This window comes from Perissodus microlepis, chromosome 6 (assembly GCF_051167445.1).
Source record: "Perissodus microlepis isolate ML-2025 ecotype Zambia chromosome 6, ASM5116744v1, whole genome shotgun sequence".
NCBI lineage: Eukaryota > Metazoa > Chordata > Actinopteri > Cichliformes > Cichlidae > Perissodus > Perissodus microlepis.
The window spans coordinates 42,035,600-42,054,356 of NC_140466.1; the positions used below are offsets into that span (position 1 = coordinate 42,035,600).

Genomic DNA, 18,757 nt, shown 5'->3' on the forward strand with positions numbered 1-18,757 from the left:
GTCAAACTCCTCTGCCCTACCCTCCCTCCCCCTTCTCCATGCTGTGAATCACTTCATCCCCAGCCTGCTGCTGCTGCTCGTGCTTGTGCAAAAGTGCAAATTTCCTCCCTTCAAAGCGAGCTGAGTGAAGAAAGGCAGAAAGGGGTGGGGAAAGTAGCACGATAAGAAGCGAGGAAGAAGGAAGGGGTAGGAGGAAGAGGTGAAGGGAAGACTTACGTGCATGTGTGTATTCATTTTCACTTCAGCAGTTCTGACTCACAAGTCTCTGTCGCCCGCCGAGTCCGACTGCAGCAACATAAACCTGTTTTCAGGTGGCGTCGCTCTCTGTTACTTCAAGCTTTAGTTCTGAGGCTGAAATCTTACACTAGTGTGTGTCCCTCTGCTTTTCATAAAGACACCAACACACACACGCTGTGGAAGCTTCCTCGGACACCTGACTCAGGTGAATGCCTGACTTCAGGGGTAACGAGCCCACACGTGTTAACATCTATACGTAAACACACATAAAGTACATATTTACAGTCGCGGACAGACGTTTACATCCACTCATCACGTGGTCGAACGTCATGTTAATTTGGGGCTTTTCTTTTTCCAGGGTGGAACAACTGTTCAGCTTTACAAAGAAGAGTTTATTTTGGATCATCCAAAATACATTAACTGTTTCAAAAGTATATATTTATAAACCCCACTAACGTTTGGTTAAGTGTCTCTGTTGTAACTTGACTGGACATTTTTGTAGTCATCAACAACCCGCCTGACATTCAACCTCTCAAGCAGAGTTCTTTTAAAGTGGCTGGCTTCCCGGCACAGAACCGGCTTTGGGAAGGCCATTCCAGAAACAGGTTTGTGGTGAGCTTTGACTGTAATGAAACTGTGTTAACAGCTAAACTGTGGCTGACTAACTGATTCAAATACAAACAACACAGTTTATAAAACAATGTCTACATTCAGTTCATTCTTTGGACCGAGTCTGCATCTTTATTCTCCCCCTTGGAAAAAAATCCATGCACACAGCACACTCGTAGAAGTAAAATTTATACAACACATTATTCCTGAATAAAGTGGGATTAGCGTGAGGACACAAATCACCGGTTTCCTCTCTGTGCGGCCAGGATGGCTGCGTTTCTGCACCTCCCACATTAAACAATGCTCAAAATAAAATCAATATCGTATTATACACGATACTGCACATTGTAGATAATCTAATGTATAACAGGCTTACAGCAGTTTTAAGATAAATTTAAATTCTTATAACACAGCATAAAGTCACATGACCTGTAAAATTCACACAGCATATTTATTCATTTTTATTTTTTCTTCTCTGCATCTTTGTTGTGCATTTATTTATTGTAGTGGTATTTCACATTGTAAAGCAATTTGTGCAGCCTGTTGGTAATGTGCTATATAAATAAATTTGACAATAATAAAAATATATATTAGAGTAAAATCAAGTGTTGGCTTTTTTTAATTCTCTATTTTTAACATGTTTGATTTTATTTTCTGTTTATGTTATTTGTCTATGTTTAGCACAACGTTTGATTTTAAAGTGCTTTATAAATAAAGGTGGTGCTGAGAGTCGTTCATCGTCACCCTTCAAAGGGACGCTGCAGCATGAAGAAGAATAAAAGCAGTACAGCCATGTTATTAGCAAAACGTAAAGACAAGAAAACAAACTTAATACAAAGTTTTAACACAAAGTACAAAGTGCTCACTGTACGGCACACTCAGACAGTATGTGTCAGGTGTCAGCACACACTCAGTTTGCCGTGCTGTGTGCAGACACAGACTGGGGGTGAATACAGTTTGGCTGCTGGAGCAGAGCCGAGCATCGGGTTGGCTGTTTGTGGTCATGAATGTAAACGTTTTCAGACATGACAAATTAAGATGTTTGTACCAGGTTATAATAAATATTCTGTGTTTACTATACATACATATATATATATATATATATATACATATACATATATATACACATTAATAACAGTGAGCTCTCAGAGTACACGCTGTAATCTGCTGCACTGGAGAAACACAAGAACTGTGCTGCTTACAGCGAGCTACAGCTGCAGAGCGTAAATATCAAGCACATTGTCAGAGATCTTTTCAGTATAAGACATGAAGGCAGTTACAATGTTCCAAAGTAAAAATTCATATAATATAAATAGTACAGGGAGGGACGGGGTGGCTGTAGCTCAGGAGCTCGAGCTACTCATCTGCTGATGGGGCGGTTGGTGGTTTGATCCCGACTGCTGCCGCCTGCATGCTAAAATGATTTCATCAGAGTGTGAACGTTAGATTCACATAGAAGAAAGTGAGACGTGGTGTATAACGTGCTATAATCACTGCGGCTTTTTAAACAATGTTGTGTTGTATACATGTGACAGAAACATGTACATTTCATCACACAGCCTAAACGTGAGCAGTGACTATCCCACAGCAGGATCTGGAGGCCCTGTGTGTGTGCTGTCATGTTAGCAGCAGATTAGCGTTTCCTTAGACTTCAACATGTGCAAAGATCCGAGCATAAATTACGACACGACAAGATAAGATGACAAGTTTGTGCAGGAACTGTGACTAAGTGAACTCATACATCATCCTCTGGGTCTGTGACAAACAAAACTATCTTGTGTTGTTGATTCATTTCGGCGTGGACTTTGCACACTACTTTACTCCGTCACCTTCGTCACTCTCGTTTTCTCTCATTCTCCACCTCTGGTTTACGGCGCCGTAGATACGACAAAACCCCCACAACTTTCAACTCCTACTCCTCTCTGCACTGAATTTCCCAAATGTCTGAGCGTTTTCCCCTCACAGGAGCTGGCGTCATGAGCTTCACAAACCATCAACCACAGCACATCCACGAGCTCGTATCGATCTCTTAGGCAAGAACGTGATGTTTGGGAATAGTGTTTGCAGCGTAGACAACAAAACTCACTGACCCTTCCATCTCAAAGGAATTGGAAATGAAAAAGTCTTTGAAAAACCGTAATATCTCAAATCAATATCATGGTATATCACAACACACTGTAACAAGTGCAGCACGTGGACTACTGAAGTGAAAGATGTGACATTTATTGACATATTAGTTCCTCAGACATGATCAGAAGAATGTTTTTTTGCACATTGACACTGATCTATGAATCATTCAAGCACGAAAATTGCACCATGTATCATTTTTAAATGTATCTTTAGTAACACCATGTGTTCCTATTTCTGTACTCGAGTCTGTGAGAAATGAAAGAAAACACTTTGACAGCCATAAAATAATAATTTTACACCAACAAGGTGAATCCCAAAGTGCTAAAAAGGGAAACTTGTGAAGTACATCCTTAAAATATCTGAGGCGGCTCTGGCGTCCTGAGTCCAGCCGCTGTCTGTGAGTGGTGCATGCTGTGGAGTCTTACGTCCTTCCACGATGGCTCCTCTCCTTCGTTCTCAGTTTTCTGCTGTAAGTAAGCACACTACCATTGGACGCCATCTTCCTGTGTTTGCGTTTCCATCCCGGATGCTCTCCAGTCCTCGGCCTCCTTCCTTCCACTTACCGTGCAGTCTCATGGTCCTGGTGTGAAGCCCTCCACTCGTGGTAAGGAGCTTCCTTGTCTTGATATCAGTGGCTCCTCATTGATCCAGTTAAAACAGGGTTTTCTTGGTATTAGAGAACTTTACACACCTAACTTTGTGATGAGTGAATGTTTTGATAACATTTAAGATTCATTTTCATGACTCGATGCACCTCACAGAAATCATTTTTATAGCAGTATGATTCCATGAACCCTAACGTAATAAAGACTCTGAGCATTTTACTTCAAATCAACTTGTTTAATTATTCACAACCAAAACAAGAAAGAAAACATTGTTTCTCTTTTTCCATCTACATCATCAGTAATATAGAATTCCTCCAGATCAGAACCATTAAATCAATCTGATATTTCCCTCCAGAATATTAATGCTAACTATATTAAGACATCTGCCTTGTGCTTTTTCTAAAACACTGTAAAACTATTATTATTGTTGTTGTCATTTTTCCTAACAACACTGAAGTCCTCAGGACAAATCCACCACCATCATGTCTTTATTGTATATGAAAGCTCGTCATGCTCGGGTTATTGCAGCATCTCTATGTGAAGTAGTCACCTACTCGTGTTCGCGTAAAACCAACTGAAACCAGTGAGACATCTGCTGTGTGTGTGTGCAGTAAGACTCCACAGGTAACACCAGAGGGCGACGTTAGCACCAAGAGAGGTGCAGCATCGGGACGTCAGCTCTCATCCAATCAGACGGCGCCAGTCTGTCAGCTGGTGCCACTGTGTGGACATCTGAGGTACTGAGAGCTGGATTCAGGTGAGCCATCACATGCACTCTGTCAGCTACAGCCCATATTTACCTGTGAGGAGTAAGGCACCCTTTATAAAAGACAAATCCACCTAATGCTGAAATATTTGTTCATATGTTAGTTTCTATCAAGCATTTAATAAATTCAGAGTTGGCAGTAATCGTAAACCAGGAAAAACAAACAGTGAACTGCCAATTGCATCTGCTACTGCCATGAAACGTTTAAAATACATTTCCAGTCACTGCCCTCGGGGTACATGGTTCCCTGCAGAGGAGCTAATGCTGGTCTCTTTCCTTCAGTGTCTTTGCTCTGTGACAGACATCAGCACGGTGAGCGAGCGGTTTATAAAGAGAACCTTACTGCCATGGGTTAGCGCTCTGTGGCTAGTAACAGACAGGGCAGGTCACAGTTACACTCAACAGCTGACTGTACCTGTGCCTCAAAGCGTTTTCTATGTGCAGACGGTACACGAGTGAGTTTCATCAGACTCCCTCCTTGTTCAGAAGAGCGAACCTTCCATCTTTGTTTCCAGCAGACCTTACAGCGAGTCTGATGCTCGTCTCTGTGGTGGAGCATGTGCTCCTTCACCACAGCGAGCCACTTTACACTTCTGCTTCCTTTCTGACAGCCAGCCGTCCATCACAGGCTCTTTCAGACAGGCGGAGGAACAGAGGATGGTTATACTAACCTGGTTAAATAAAAAATAAATGACCTCTCCAAACACCATAGAAACCTCTGTGTGACTGAGTGTACAGTGACTGTTTGCTGACTGACTGAACACCTGCTACTGCCACTGTGAAAGCCTTTGTGCTAGCAGTCCTAGCGACAGCTCTTAAACCAGGAAGAATGAACAGTGATCTTTGACCTTGGCAGGGAAGTCAGCTGATATCCAACTTCTTCTAAATCATGTGACATCTGAAGAAGCGTGGCTCACACTGGCTACTACGATAATGACTGAATGTATCCGCACAGTGCTCGCCCTAGCATTAGCCAGCTCTCAGCTGAAGCCTGCACAGCCTGTCTTGAGGTACAGATTTACCGTGTTTTGATTAACAGCTGCATCTCTACTAAATAATCCAGCAGGTTCAACTTTGCTCTGAAAGGAAATCTTTGAGTGTCTGACATGCACTGAAACAAAAAGGATTTCTGCATACTGCTCTCCGCTGCTCAACCACACCGGGATTCCTCCCCCTCTTTAACATCATCATCATTCAGTCGCCTAAACTCTGAGCTCGCTTCACTAATGCAGCTTTCTGGAGTGTTAATAGCGGTGCAGTATTTCTGAGTCCCAGATCACTTTAGACTCAGCTCAATCACTTGGAGGGATGTAAGGTACAGCTCGTCACCAAAGACATGTGAGATTTACGCGTTTGTCTGTCACAATGTTGGCACTTCAGTTTAAAAATACACGCATACTAAATTCCCTTCAACACCTCCACCTCACCTACGATGGTCTGCAGTGCCAAAGTGTTTGAAGCCAACACAAAGCTTGACTTTGGACAGCCTCCATGGACCAATCAGAGAGGTGCAGGGAGTACACAGCAACATGAGTGACACCAACTAATCCCTTTGTGTCAGCTTCTCCACGATAAAACATGCTTATAAGGAAATTAAGAGTGTGACCGTTAGTCTCCTGTTAGTGACCGTTCTGACAAGCGACCCTTCCTGGGTTTCCCTTTGAATTACGTATTGGAAAAATACAAAACAAAAGATCATGAAGATGTGTGGAGAAAACCAGAAACCTGCCTACAGTGTCGGTTCTCCAGCTAGTGCTGCACAAACCAGCCCTGTGAGTCGTCTCCAGCTAGGCTTCCACTCACAGAAACAGACATGTTTGTTGACTTTACAGAAAAGTAGGAAAGGACATCACAGTCGGGATCAGGAATCTGAAGAATTTTCCCAAGTCTGCCTGTTTCCTCTTCGAGTGTTTTAAGCAGGGCTGGAGGAGAAGCTGCTGACACAGCTGCAGCTGGGGACGTCGCAGCACCAATGCTTACAGTAGCTTCCAAATGCTGTACATGTACTGTGACCTGAAAATACACTTGGTATTTTCTATGCAGTGTACTGTAGGTTACACACCGTGGGCTCTTGTTTTAAAGGGGCAGTGCACACTGAGCAGTGCTCTCGGCTGTGCACACACTGCTGCTGCTGTTGAGATAGTCGCCGGCTGTTTCTACTCTGGTATCTAGAATGCTACTGGCATTGGTGTGCACTACTACAAACGTAGTACTGTGACATCTCTTGCTGCAGTTTGCTTCCTCTGTCCAACACTAATGAAAGGAAGAGGAATGAAAGCAGTGTCATCAGCAGAAGTTTCTTTGGTTAAAGGAAACAAAGTGGCCGCGTTCACATTCGCTTGCAACTGGAAGAGCTGAATATCCGGGCAGCTACAGATAAGAATATGGGAACTTCAAACCCTGCACTTTAACTTCATGTAAGAATCTTACTGTGTACCGGCCTTCTCCTTTTTAATGGCATCGTTTACGCCCAGAGGTCATCAAAGCAGAACATAAAGCTTCCATATCTCGTCGGTGCTCACAGAAAACAATGTGAACCACACAGATTATGGCAGGGGATGGGGACACTGTCACAGAGTGTGATTCTTGCCATGTATTTGTCATAAGGGGGAGTGCACTTGTGTCTATAAGGACTTTCTGATTGCCAAACAGCAACACACACACACACACACACACACACACACACACAAATGACATGGAAGAGGAGGGAGGAGACAACGATGTGCAGAAGGAAGAGGGTGAGTGAACCAGAGACAGTGTTTGAACGCTTAAACACAAACGCAACAACCTGAGACCAGAGTAGGGGGAGTTGCTGGGTCGACAAAGGAAGGGCAAAGAAATAAACAGAGACAGACTGATATTAGAGAAATAGTGCAACAAAGTAAAGCGAGAGACCTCTTGAGTCTGGGAGCATCGGAGAAAGGACGGGGAGGAGGATTAGGGCGAGGAGAGCAGGAGTGAGGGGAGAGAAAATGGTGAGACAGCAAAGGAGGAAAGATTTAAGAAGAAGAGAGACAGTGGAGCAGCAGTGCTTTCAGGAGTACGGCTGTGGAACTCCATATCCCGGTCTGTACATGGGTCTCCCTGTTGCTGACTGAGAATTGGAATAGGCTGGCCCGGATGGGTAGCTGTAGCCCCCATAGCTGTAGGAGGCCGGGTAGGGCGCAGGGCCACTCTGAGCGTGGCTCGGGGTGTACTGGCCAAATGCTGAGCCTGGATGTGGCGAAGGAAAGGAGGGCTGGGCCGGGTAAGGGCAGCTGGCCGAAGCTGGAGGCCCAAAAGGGGGGCTAGGGCCAGAGTAGCTCCCTGCCGGAGGGAAAGGTGAAGTGGGACCTGGGTAAGGAGGGAACTGTGACGGGGCATTGGCTGGAACAGAACCTGCTGCTGCCACTACAGCAGGAGGAGTAGGGCCCGACACGGGGTATGGACTGTAGGGGAGCCCAGATGAGCCCCCTGCAGACGAGGACACGGGCTGAGAGGCGTTCTGAGGTTTGGAACTCGGCTGCTGTTGATTCGTCGTCGTTGCTGTTGTTGTCTGTTGATCCCACGGTGACAGCGGGGTGGCAGAGTCCTCTTTCAGGCATGCTGACGACGTCATGGCGGTGGTATTGCCCTCGCTCCTCTGTCGCAGGATTTCTTGGAGTTTCTCTATCCGTACGCGTCTTTTGTGAGCGAGTGAGCGTAGGGAGAGGAATCGGTCGAGGAAGGAGTCCAGCGGAAGAGATCCCTCCAGAAACTCATCTGCTAGAGCCTGCGGGACGAGACAGGTAAGACAAATGAGCGGTGCTTACTGCTGAGCAGGTATCAAACTACCACTAAGGTCAAATTACTTGTAGTAGCCACAGACTAATGATGTGCTGCGGGGTGGGACCCACTGCTTCACAACCTGCACAATGTGACGGCACCCTGAAAACAAGCCCAAAGCCTGCCACAGCCCAGATAAACAGCAGCCGCTGTTAAAGGAAGTGCAAAATCCTTCAAAGTAAAAGCATTTCTAGTTCGGATAGGTCTGCACTGCTGAGCTGCCCAACTAGATAACACAGTGTGCCCAGGGGCGCACTTAGTCCAGCTAGTCTTTAGTTGAATTTCCTGATGAATGAAGCAACTAATCCCAAACACAGCACGGAGACACGAGCTGTTCAAACAACACCGCAGGTCTCCGCTACGGTTGGCCGATTGGACGAATATACCGACTATCGCCGATAGGCTGAGCCCATGAGTAGGTTTGCTAATAATAATGTAGCTAATAGAAGCAGTCAACAGAAAAAAAAATAATAGCGCTGTTTTAACAACACCCTCTTTCATCTGCGAGCAAATGCCCCTCCTCAGAGGGCGCTCTGATGCTTGTTGGAGCTGCAGAAGCTGGTGATAGCCTAGCACACTCAGCTGGATGGTGGACGCGTGCATGCTCATGTAAGTTAGTCGTGTTTGAGTACTTTGCTCACACTATACGTCTGCACGAGTGACACACCGCTTTGGTTACATCCTTAGGTTTACCTTTTTCATCCCAAATTGGTGACTGGTGAGTTAATGAGCCATCATCACGACAAACACGATGGCATGACAGACTGAGTCAAAATCTCTGAAATGTCTCTGTGGACGTATTTTGGGCAGTTTGTCCAAAGTTCGTTCGTCCTGCGCTCCAGATTTTAATGGCGTTAATCACGTTAATGCAGCGTTAACGCTGACAGCCCTAATTGTTTTTGGAAATGAGTTCGTCCATGTTTGGACTTCTGTGTTGTAAACACGCAAATCAGTCCGTGCATAATTACATTGCTCCGCCCATCAAAAAGCCTGCGCATGCGTAAATACATCGCCCATCGCCGACTATTGGACTGACGATTGTCGGTTGGAAAATTTTTATATATCGCCCAACCCTAGTCTCCACCATGCTATCACAAACAGGTGGGTCACATATTTACAGGCATCAGTGAGTGTGGCTGAGTAAAGAGGAGGAGCAGAGTTCATGTCGCACAGTCATCAGGAGGTCACGTGGACCCTCACGCTCGCTGCCTGATGGTGACGTTTACGTCATTCACATCTGACTGGAGCATAGTGAGCTCGTGGGAAGTATAATCCCAGCTCACCCATCCATCGCTGCTTTTCAGGGGGTGGGTACCATAGGCAGCAGCTCAGACGCTCTTCCACGGGGACAACAAAGCGTTCCCAAGCCAGCTGTTGTCTGATCACTTCAGTGAAAGCTGACCACATCCTGACACCTGTGGCTGCAGCTCAGCTGGCAGAGCAGGTCACCTACTAACCAGATGGTTGGTGGTTTGATCCCAGTCTGCATGCCAAATATCCTTGGGCAAGATACTAACTCCACGTTGCTTTCTGATGCATCCATCGGAGTGTGACTGTGTCCATACATTTTTATGAACAGAAACTAACTTTACACTGGCGTAGATGTTCACAGGCTGAGACCTTCTGAACCAAAGACATCATCTGATGGTGTTTGTGTGATTCCAAAACCTGCATTTATGTGTCAGCATTAATGGGCTCTTCACTCAGGAGCAAATTCACCGTACCATGTGCACTAACGCACAGCCAATCATGGCTACAGAATGCATCGTGTAATGATATCATACCAGGTTGTCTGTCTGCTCCATCTCAAAGATGGCGGCATCAAAAATCATTTTGATTGGTCAGACCACAGAACAGTTCAGTTAATCTGAAACAGCCTCAAAAATCCAAGTTAAAACTCATCAGTGTTTCATCGAATGGTACATGCATTAGTGGGTGAAGCAGGAAACGCTGCTCCTGAGCCCACACACTGACTTCCACCACACTGTCATGTCTGCATGCATGCAGAGACTCATAGGAAACAACACATCCCATCTTCAGGAAACTCTTTAATCTATTCGTGATCGTCGTCGTTTAGAACCCAACTTTAAACTGTGGCCTTTCGCTCATATTACCCGAACATGCCGACCCCACGTTAAAAACATCGAAGCGTCTGCCTTTACCTTAAATGATGCACCTGCAACATGTTTGACAGTCGATCACTGACCTCTGACTCTTCTTCTGTTTTGCTGCCCTCTGTCTGTAGTCTTGAGAACAGCGCTTCTGGAGACACCTGACCTGCCATGCCATCTGAGGGGAGCAAGAGTTAGAAAGAGGCTGAGTATGAGCCTGGGCGTGTCTGATGATGGACACATTAAACGCTCAGACTGATGAGAGCTGTGGAGTCACGTTATTATAATGGTGAGAGATTAAAAACACAGGCAAACTGAGAGGCATGCTGGGAAATTCCCACCTGTGTGTCCCACACATAGACTTTACCTGGGTGGGCTGCACAGGTACGAGTCCAGCTGCTAAGGACAGAGATTCTGCAGACTGTTTCCAAACAAACGTTCAATAACGGTGCTGAAGTGCACACTTTCAGCTTTGAATCAAGAGGGTTTATACAAATTCTGAATGAAGCATTTTACACACAGTGCCTCGCTCACTCTGGTCGGTGGCTGTACACAGACGCAATACTAAAGAGGCACCATGGACTGGCCATGGTCCCCTCATGTATTGATCCATCTATCTGGCAGCTCCACCTGCACAGCGGTGGAGGGAGAACTACGACTCACCACAACACTGCACATTCATCTGGTGCCAGTTTATTAGGATTTGTATGTATTTGGCACATAAAGACTACTTTGCCCTTGACTCAGCTCTCTGAACATGGCGCTCCCTGCTGTTTTTAAACACAGACACAGATAACCATGTACTGTCGCACAATGAGCCACTTTCAAATCACCAGTTAGCCTGCCAAGCAGGTTTTTCAACAGGTTTGAACTGGGAACCTTCCGTCACTGAGGTGACTGTTTATTACTGACTCGCTCTTGTAACTCCGTCTGAGTATCGGGTCCATAAGGTTCGTCCCACCCAGTCTTAGTTTAGCCCATGGTACATGGGCTGCCGTTTATATGGTGTTTTTCACTCTCACCTAACACTTCAAGGACATTTGAGCTTTGAGCTGCATCCATGAACACATTTTAACACCCTCACATGCAAACCTAGATGGAGGCATGAAAGAGTACCTGGGGTATCTTCTCCAAAGGCACTTCAAACATACAGATGCAGAAGAGAAATGCATCAATAATAAAATCCTGAGTCACATAAAGCAAGGCTTTCAGGGGCCACGGTGAGGGATGGGTCCAGTGCCCACACTGTGTGCACTACTACTACACCCAGGGCACTGGCACTGCCAGCCTCATACTCGGAGCACCTGTGGTATAAATGTGAAACTCTTAGGTGATTTTCAGAAAGGCTGACCTCTCATTTTGAGGTCAAGGTCACCGGGATTCAGAGTCATCTGAGACTTTAATTTTAGTAGATGTCAAACTCACTTTACATCATCGCCTGACCCCGACCAGTGACACTCCCCTTTGTGTGTTTAACTACACATTAAATGATAAAGAAACGCTGCTGTAGTAAACGATGCACGACTCTGAAATTTTCAGAAAGAAATGTGTAAAATGACACCAAGTGTACCTATGTAAAAGAAAGAAAGAAAGTCCTATAACAGACGGAAAAATAGGAACAGTTTGACAACAACACCCCATCAGGTGAAAAACAAAGAAACACTTCTGAGTGACACTTCAGGTCACTTACTAACGGGAAGGTCGGTAGTTCGACCGCTGCCTCCTCCAGTCTGCACGCCAAGATACTCAACCAGGTTCAAGTTCATCCATCAGAGTGTGAATGTGTGTGAATGTTGTATTAAGAGCTCAGAGAGAGTAGAAGAGTGCTGTACGAGAATCAGTCCATTTCCCATTTTAGACGTTTATAGTCAACGTCCAAAAAGACAAATCTACTTTAACTTTTTTTGACAATCAGTGTGGCTTTTATGTGATCATCGGACGTGATGAAAACTCACTCAGTGACACAGTCAGTAGTGTGCACAGTGTTCATCCCTCCCCCTACCTTTCAGGGAGCAGTGCTGTCTATAGGTTTCTCTGACTGCCTCTAGTTGAGAATATCTCTCCACCAGCAGCTCCTTCTGCGACTCCAAGCGAGGCTTCATGTCCAGGTTTTGCTCAGCCAGGCTGCGATTTGATGCCAAAGCCATTTCTCTCTCCAGCTGGATGTTCTGGATCTGAAACAAAAGCACGTAATGCAATGGGAATTATAACTTTAAGTGTCGGCATCAAACACGTCTATGTAGATCCTTCAGTGTGTCTGCATCACCACATACACAAGTACTGAAATGTGGCATTTAGTAAGACTCAGCAGTCTTCTCTAAAAGACCGAACGATGGACTGACTTGGTGGAAGGATGTCAGCAGATTCTCCTCGTGTAGAATATAGAGTCATATCAAAAGCACTACTGCAACCACAGTGACTAACACAGGAGCCTCGTGTGTGCTGGAAACAAGCCGGATTCTCCATCTTGTTCTTGGCGTGTAAAATAACTGCAGTAAATAAGTTTGTTAGGCTGACATAAGTCTGTGCGTGTCCTGTTCCTGTACTGTGTGGCAGAGTACGCGTCACAGCCGAGCACACAGTACAGCTGAGGGATATCTTTACAGTTTGAACACGAGCCTGTGTCTTTGTGTGTACAGCCCTGCGATGTGCAACAGCTGAACAACGTTCCTAACGCTGCGTTCAGTAAAGTCAAGACCAGGATCCAGCCCTGGACTGGACTTTGGTGGGATCAGTGGGATGGGACAGCTCTGCTGTCTGTCCGCTCTCTGCACAGCTTATCAGTTTTATCTGACTGCTGTTTTTCATGCGTGAGTACGTAATGTTTATTATTTTGTGACGCACATATACAGCTATGGGGACATTTTTTCCACGATTACGACCCCAAAAACATCACACGACTTTCACAACAGTCTTAATATGAGATGACTAGAACTCAAAGGAAACTGTGTCACAGCGTCATTATTTACTGACTCAATATTACACATTCGTCAGTGGAAAACGTCTGTTGGCCTCTGGGATTAGCAGCATGTTTGAAAGTGTCACTGCAGTCAGGCTGGCATAAAGTGTTGTCCAAAAAGCCTTCGCCTCATTTCTTTCCATTTTGCTTCCACGCAGTCAGACGTGTCATTTTCAAAGTGAGCAACAGTTCTCAGGCTTTTCTTTGGACACTGGCTGTTTTCAGTACTTGTACCTGATCATGTTCAGAGGAATGTTATTTGGTTTGTTAAGCCACCTAACTCTGACCTATAAATCACTCGAGCAGAAAAATCGGCTAACTCAAGGGATGAACCAGTATTGTGTCTGCACATAACAGGCAGCTTAGCAAAGTTATAAATGTCATCTTCAGGCACTTTGTTGCTAGCAGCATGCCACAAAGCACGTCATTTCTTCCCATTCCTCCCAGTTGAAGTTATGAAAACTTAACAGAGCGTGACAACCGACAAAGTGATTCTCTACAAGCTTTAACCTGAAACCCTGCTATGTCTTGGAGTGTACTCAGTCCTTAAAAACCTGATTAAACTGGATGACAAATGAAGAAATGACAGATAAACCACTGAGACTCCTCTCACAGGCGACTGTGCCGTCTCTGTTCACCTTGAGTAGCTCAGGTTTCTGCAAGCTTGTGTCAAATCAGCAGTTCAATGTCAGTATCTAACCTAATGATTTCAGGAGATCTGCCATCATTTGAAATCATCAGAACACTTTCACACAAAAAAACAAACAAACACCTGAAGTATTCTGGACTCAGTTTGAACCAGCTCAGAGATAAGGGCACATGAGTCAGTCATTTGAAATAGGAGGTGATGAAGGACAGGAAGTTCCTCGGTACAACTCAACTCTACAATTTTGCATGACTGCAAACAAAGCAAAGGTTACAGGGACAAAGGCAAATCCCTATTTGCTCACTTCTAGGACAATTATAATAACTCCTAACTTTATTATTTTGAAGAAGAAAAATATCACACAACTACTGAACATTTAAAACTAAAATCCTTCCCACTGACCGCCTCGTCTTTGTCACTTTTCACTGAGCTGATGTAACCTTGGCAGAAAGACTTTATAGACAGTTTGAGATTTAAATTAGAAACCAGTTGTAGGGTCACTGCAATGCCACATAATCAAATTCCTGACTTCTCATTAAGGGAATTTAATCGGCGTTTCGACAAAGGGGAAGAAGAATGAAGCACCAGTTTCACCTCATCGGACTCCAGAGCCATCGATTCCACCCTCTCCGGACTGTCCAGGAGCTCCTGTAGCTCTGATTGGCTGAGGTCCTGAAGCTTCTCCATTTGATTTGCCAGGATGGCTGTCCAACATAAACAAATCAGGAAAGAGACATTAAAAACGCTCGTTAGAGACAGAAAGTTGACATTTACAATCTCCGAGCAGCCATGAGCCGCCGTGAGGCAGCCCGGAAAATCAAGAAAACACTAACCACGTCCCTCGCTGCTGTTCCCTAAAGAAAGTCACCACGATGTAGGCGATATATGAAAACTGCACTTAGTTATTTTCCCGCAATATGCCATTAGACAAATTATAATACAACAAATTAGCCAATGACGGCTAACAGCTAGCTAGCATAATAAAAGCGCAGTACAAACATATGGAGGCAAGTGACTGTAGGCCCCAAAACACAACAAGCTGTCTGGGCGCACAGTGAAGCGAGAACACGGGTGAAAATGAGCCGGTACTTACACGACGCTAGCAAACCAAATTCAGTGCGGCACAGAGTGGCGGTGACATCCAACAGCACCTATTTATTCCAACTGACAGGTGACGTGACACGTCCTCAGGATCTGTAATCTGCCCCGGCTCGATCCACACACACAAACACCAACCGCTTTGTTTCCGACGCCCTTTGGCCGCAAAGCTATCTACTGCTAATCGACCGACGTCCAATCTCACCTGACGGCTCGGCGCTAAGCGATACGATGACAACAGTCGCTATGATCGCAATGTCAGGCACTCAGCTACCGTCAACTTGGAAGGAAGCTCAGCGATTTGGTGCTCAAAACCGGAGCTTAGAGTCACCCCCTCAGTCCTGACGACGACTGTCAAACGCCGGTGTCTTCCGAAGATGCCTACTTTAATAAACACTCGACTACAGTCGACAAAATGCTAGAATGGAGGAAGAATTTCGCTGAAAATAGGAAAGTTTCACTCCACACTGACAGAAACCGCCGCCATTTTTGGAAGCCTACACGAATTGCGGGTGGTATTCGGACAAATCCCAAACATTCTGAATACAGCGCTTGTGAACTTTAATTACATCCAAGTTTGTACGTATAAATGCTTCCCGATAATTATTATTTCTGGGCACACTTGGATGTAATTATTTTAACTGTGTCCGTTTTCCCTAGTGTGTCCCCCATAAGGCAGGGTAATGGTACAGTCCGGTGCTCAGCTGATATAAGGGAAACCCCTGCGTGACGGTAATGTTCCGTCCTCTGCTGTGATGTCCACTTTCCACAGCGGCAAAAACACCTCTGAATCCATAAAAGCGAGCTCTCACGTATTTGACTCGTATTGCAGGCGGGTTTGTGAGCAGTAATAGCTATTAATACTAATAATAACGTATTGTAGTACTTTTTCGAGACTTGTCTTCAAATGTTATGTTTTCCTAACTCAGTGGTTCCCAAACTTTTTTGCCAGGCCCCCCTTTGTTTTACAAGAAAAATGTTCGCGCCACCCCCACCCCCCCGCGCGTGCACATGCACGCGCAAACACATCCTTTAACCACACACACCCATATTTTGCTCCATTGCGGTTTATTTCACACCTCAAACATTTAGGAAACAATTAACTAAATCTGCAATAAATTACAGGTAGTAAGAAAATAAACTACTAACTCTTTTACGCTACGTCCGCACCGGACCCACACCCAGTTTCACACCTTGGCTCAGGCGATTAGAGGATCATCAGGGGGTCCTTTTGTCCCTCTGTGGGGGGAAACTCCCACTGGGTTTAAATCTGGGACTCCCCACCATTTGACCTTAGAACTGAAGAAGCTTCTCGGATGAGAGGTGAAACGTCTTCAAGCAATATCTTCATTTGCATTTCTGAAACTATTTGTTGAACACTGAACTTGCCAAAAGAAAAAAAAAACAGACTGAACATACCTTCTTAAATAAAACCAAATAAAACCTAATTAGAATGAATAATTGAACTCAATGCCACTTTTGTCCTTCTTTGTTAGGCACAAGCCAAAATGTCCCATCCCACCACATCCCAAACACATGCTCTGTTACTGGTTGACAGCTGATATTTTGCTGTGTGGTTAGCTTTACAGAAACCCTCCCTTCTACAGATTGGTGAGTGAAACTGTACGTTTCTATGTTACTCGGCAGTAATTAGCACGATTCTGTGTCCATACAGTTTAATGATATTCAACTTAAATTAATTGTGTTGAACTGAGAAAGCACTCGGTGACAATGGGAAGGGAAAGGTTTGTTTTAACAGGAAGAATAACTTTGGACACATTAAATAAAATGTAAAGAGGAAAACTGCAAAACCATCCCCTGAAATAACAGCAGTGACACAGTGCACACGTTATTTCCTCTGGAATCAGAGATAAGCTTGTTGAAAGTGTCAGTGTTATTAATGTTACAACACTAACTATGCTGAAGTATTGCGCATTCTTGATTTTGCAGGGATATAATAACCTGAGCTCTTTCCCTGTGGACGATGAGAGTTTTTGTAACCATGGTTACTCATTGCCACGCACACCCGTGTACACCACTCTGAGCAGCTGCATGATTTCAGGTTTACACCATCACAGATGTGTTCGCCTGTCCCTCTGATCTTCTGTCGTACTTCATTATGAATGAATAAACAACTTCGAAGCACTGAGAGCCTCTGATTCACTTACACAAGTTTGCATTAGAGCCAGAGGCAGCTCCGTCTCACCTCACTTTTGTCTTTCTCGTTTACTTTTTAAACAATTCTTATAACCACTGTTGAAGTCTTTTAGCTACCTAATCACCACCAAATCAACCGGCTTTGCAGCACAGCTGGAGTCCTGCACAGTGTTGAACCCAGTTTGTCACCACTCACAGTTTACAACAGTAAACTCACATATAACATAAAGCTCACAGTTATACTCAGCTGGTATTAATTTCTATGATTAGGGTAGTTTGGTGAGACAGAGATGGAAGTGTTTCAAATGTGACTTTGCCCGTGATAACCAGAGATAAATGGATTCTGTCCTTTGATAAAGGTCTGGGGCTATTCAAAAAGTTTCCTGTGGCTAAAGACGTGCTGATTCAAAGGATAACCTTGACTCACTGGTAACACTGGAGTGTAAAAACGTAATCATGTCTGTAAAACCAGTTTTGCAACGTTCTACCACAAAACTGTACAGGTTACTCTACACACAGCTGGCAGATGTAAAGGAAAAGACCATCAGTGCTTGTGCAGCCTAACTGCTAATCCCTGGGTAACTTCAGAAGGTCAAGCCACTTCCAACATAATGGATTAAAGTAAAAATACATCCATCTTTTAACAGCCTATCCAATATGTGGTTATGAAATTGCAGACACGGTTTCACATAAAGCTGTAGAAGTAAAATATAAATTAGTAACAATACACTAAATGTTTACTCTCCGACTTGGCTACAGGAATACATGCAGGGAAATTCTAGTTCAATGTAAAGTGTAAATATGAAGGATTTTTCTGTATTATTTTATGTGTACTTTCCTGCAGTGAAAGCGACATCATCTATTAGTCCTGTTTTAAGGGAAGGATATGACGAAGAGGGCGGGTCTGACTGTGAAACTGTTTGCCCATTTCCTGATGACTTGTCAATCATAAATCCTCAGTCTAGATTAGATTAGATGAAACTTTATTCATCCCTCGGGTGGGTTCCTCCGGAAAATTCAGTCTGTGTAATATAATATAGTCTTCCATTGTGAAACATAGTATCAGTACAGAATGCAGGTTTAGGCGCTTTGCATTTTTGCACCGCGAAGCTATCGCAATGTTTCTGTTTTATGTGATTTTTTTGTTTGTTTCCTTTGGTGTTTGGTATAGAAGTCATATCCTTTAATCCTTAAACACAGCTCTATCTAACCATCTCTGTTTTATTTATTTACTTTACTTTATTATTCACATTATTATCTGTGCCCTGTGACTGTCCAGGCAAAGAAGAAGGCCAAGCCACCTCGGCTCGGACCACAACCCCCAGGAGAGCAGGCCAGCAACCATCCAAAACGAGCAACGCCGAGTGGGGAACGGTAGGAGGTGAATCCCCACCCCCACTCTCAATGACAGTTTCTCACAGGGACCAAGGCTCAGTGAGCCTCCAACCCAGATCTAGCTACACACACAGACACACAGAAGCTGCACAAAAACATCCACCACACCCTATGATTTGAGGATGGACAGGTGCTCCAACCAACCCTGGTCCCAGACAGGGTTGAAAAATGGGAAATGGGGACAGATGGACACACAGCACGGCCATCAAATCCATGAGCATCGCTCTACGTAGCTTGTGC

General features: G+C 44.7%; 1 protein-coding gene across 2 annotated transcripts; it reads right to left on the reverse strand.

The window, feature by feature from the left end:
• Positions 1 to 3,795: 3,795 nt before the first annotated feature.
• vps37c (VPS37C subunit of ESCRT-I) lies at positions 3,796 to 15,492 on the reverse strand. 2 transcript variants are annotated; one of them, XM_084932399.1, is made up of 5 exons: positions 15,171 to 15,492; positions 14,462 to 14,571; positions 12,265 to 12,436; positions 10,358 to 10,440; positions 3,796 to 8,098 (listed from the first exon to the last, which is right to left on the reverse strand). In XM_084932399.1, exons 2-5 carry the CDS (start codon positions 14,552 to 14,554, stop codon positions 7,382 to 7,384), a joined length of 1,065 nt encoding a protein of 354 aa, XP_084788525.1. In that variant the 5' UTR covers positions 14,555 to 14,571; positions 15,171 to 15,492; the 3' UTR covers positions 3,796 to 7,381. The 2 variants fall into 2 exon arrangements, with proteins under 2 accessions (XP_084788525.1, XP_084788524.1); XM_084932398.1 differs by having other exon boundaries at positions 14,961 to 15,491.
• Between the last annotated feature and the right edge of the window lie 3,265 nt (positions 15,493 to 18,757).

What these genes read in the sequence shown, in the direction of transcription:
- vps37c (XM_084932399.1), bottom strand. Translation starts at nt 14,554, where the DNA reads ATGGAGAAGCTTCAGGACCTCAGCCAATCAGAGCTACAGGAGCTCCTG. An exon ending in ACAGCACTGCTCCCTGAAAG is followed by an intron (nt 10,441 to 12,264) that starts GTAGGGGGAGGG and finishes TGCTCCCCTCAG; the next exon opens with ATGGCATGGCAGGTCAGGTG. An exon ending in AAACAGAAGAAGAGTCAGAG is followed by an intron (nt 8,099 to 10,357) that starts GTCAGTGATCGA and finishes CTCGTCCCGCAG; the next exon opens with GCTCTAGCAGATGAGTTTCT.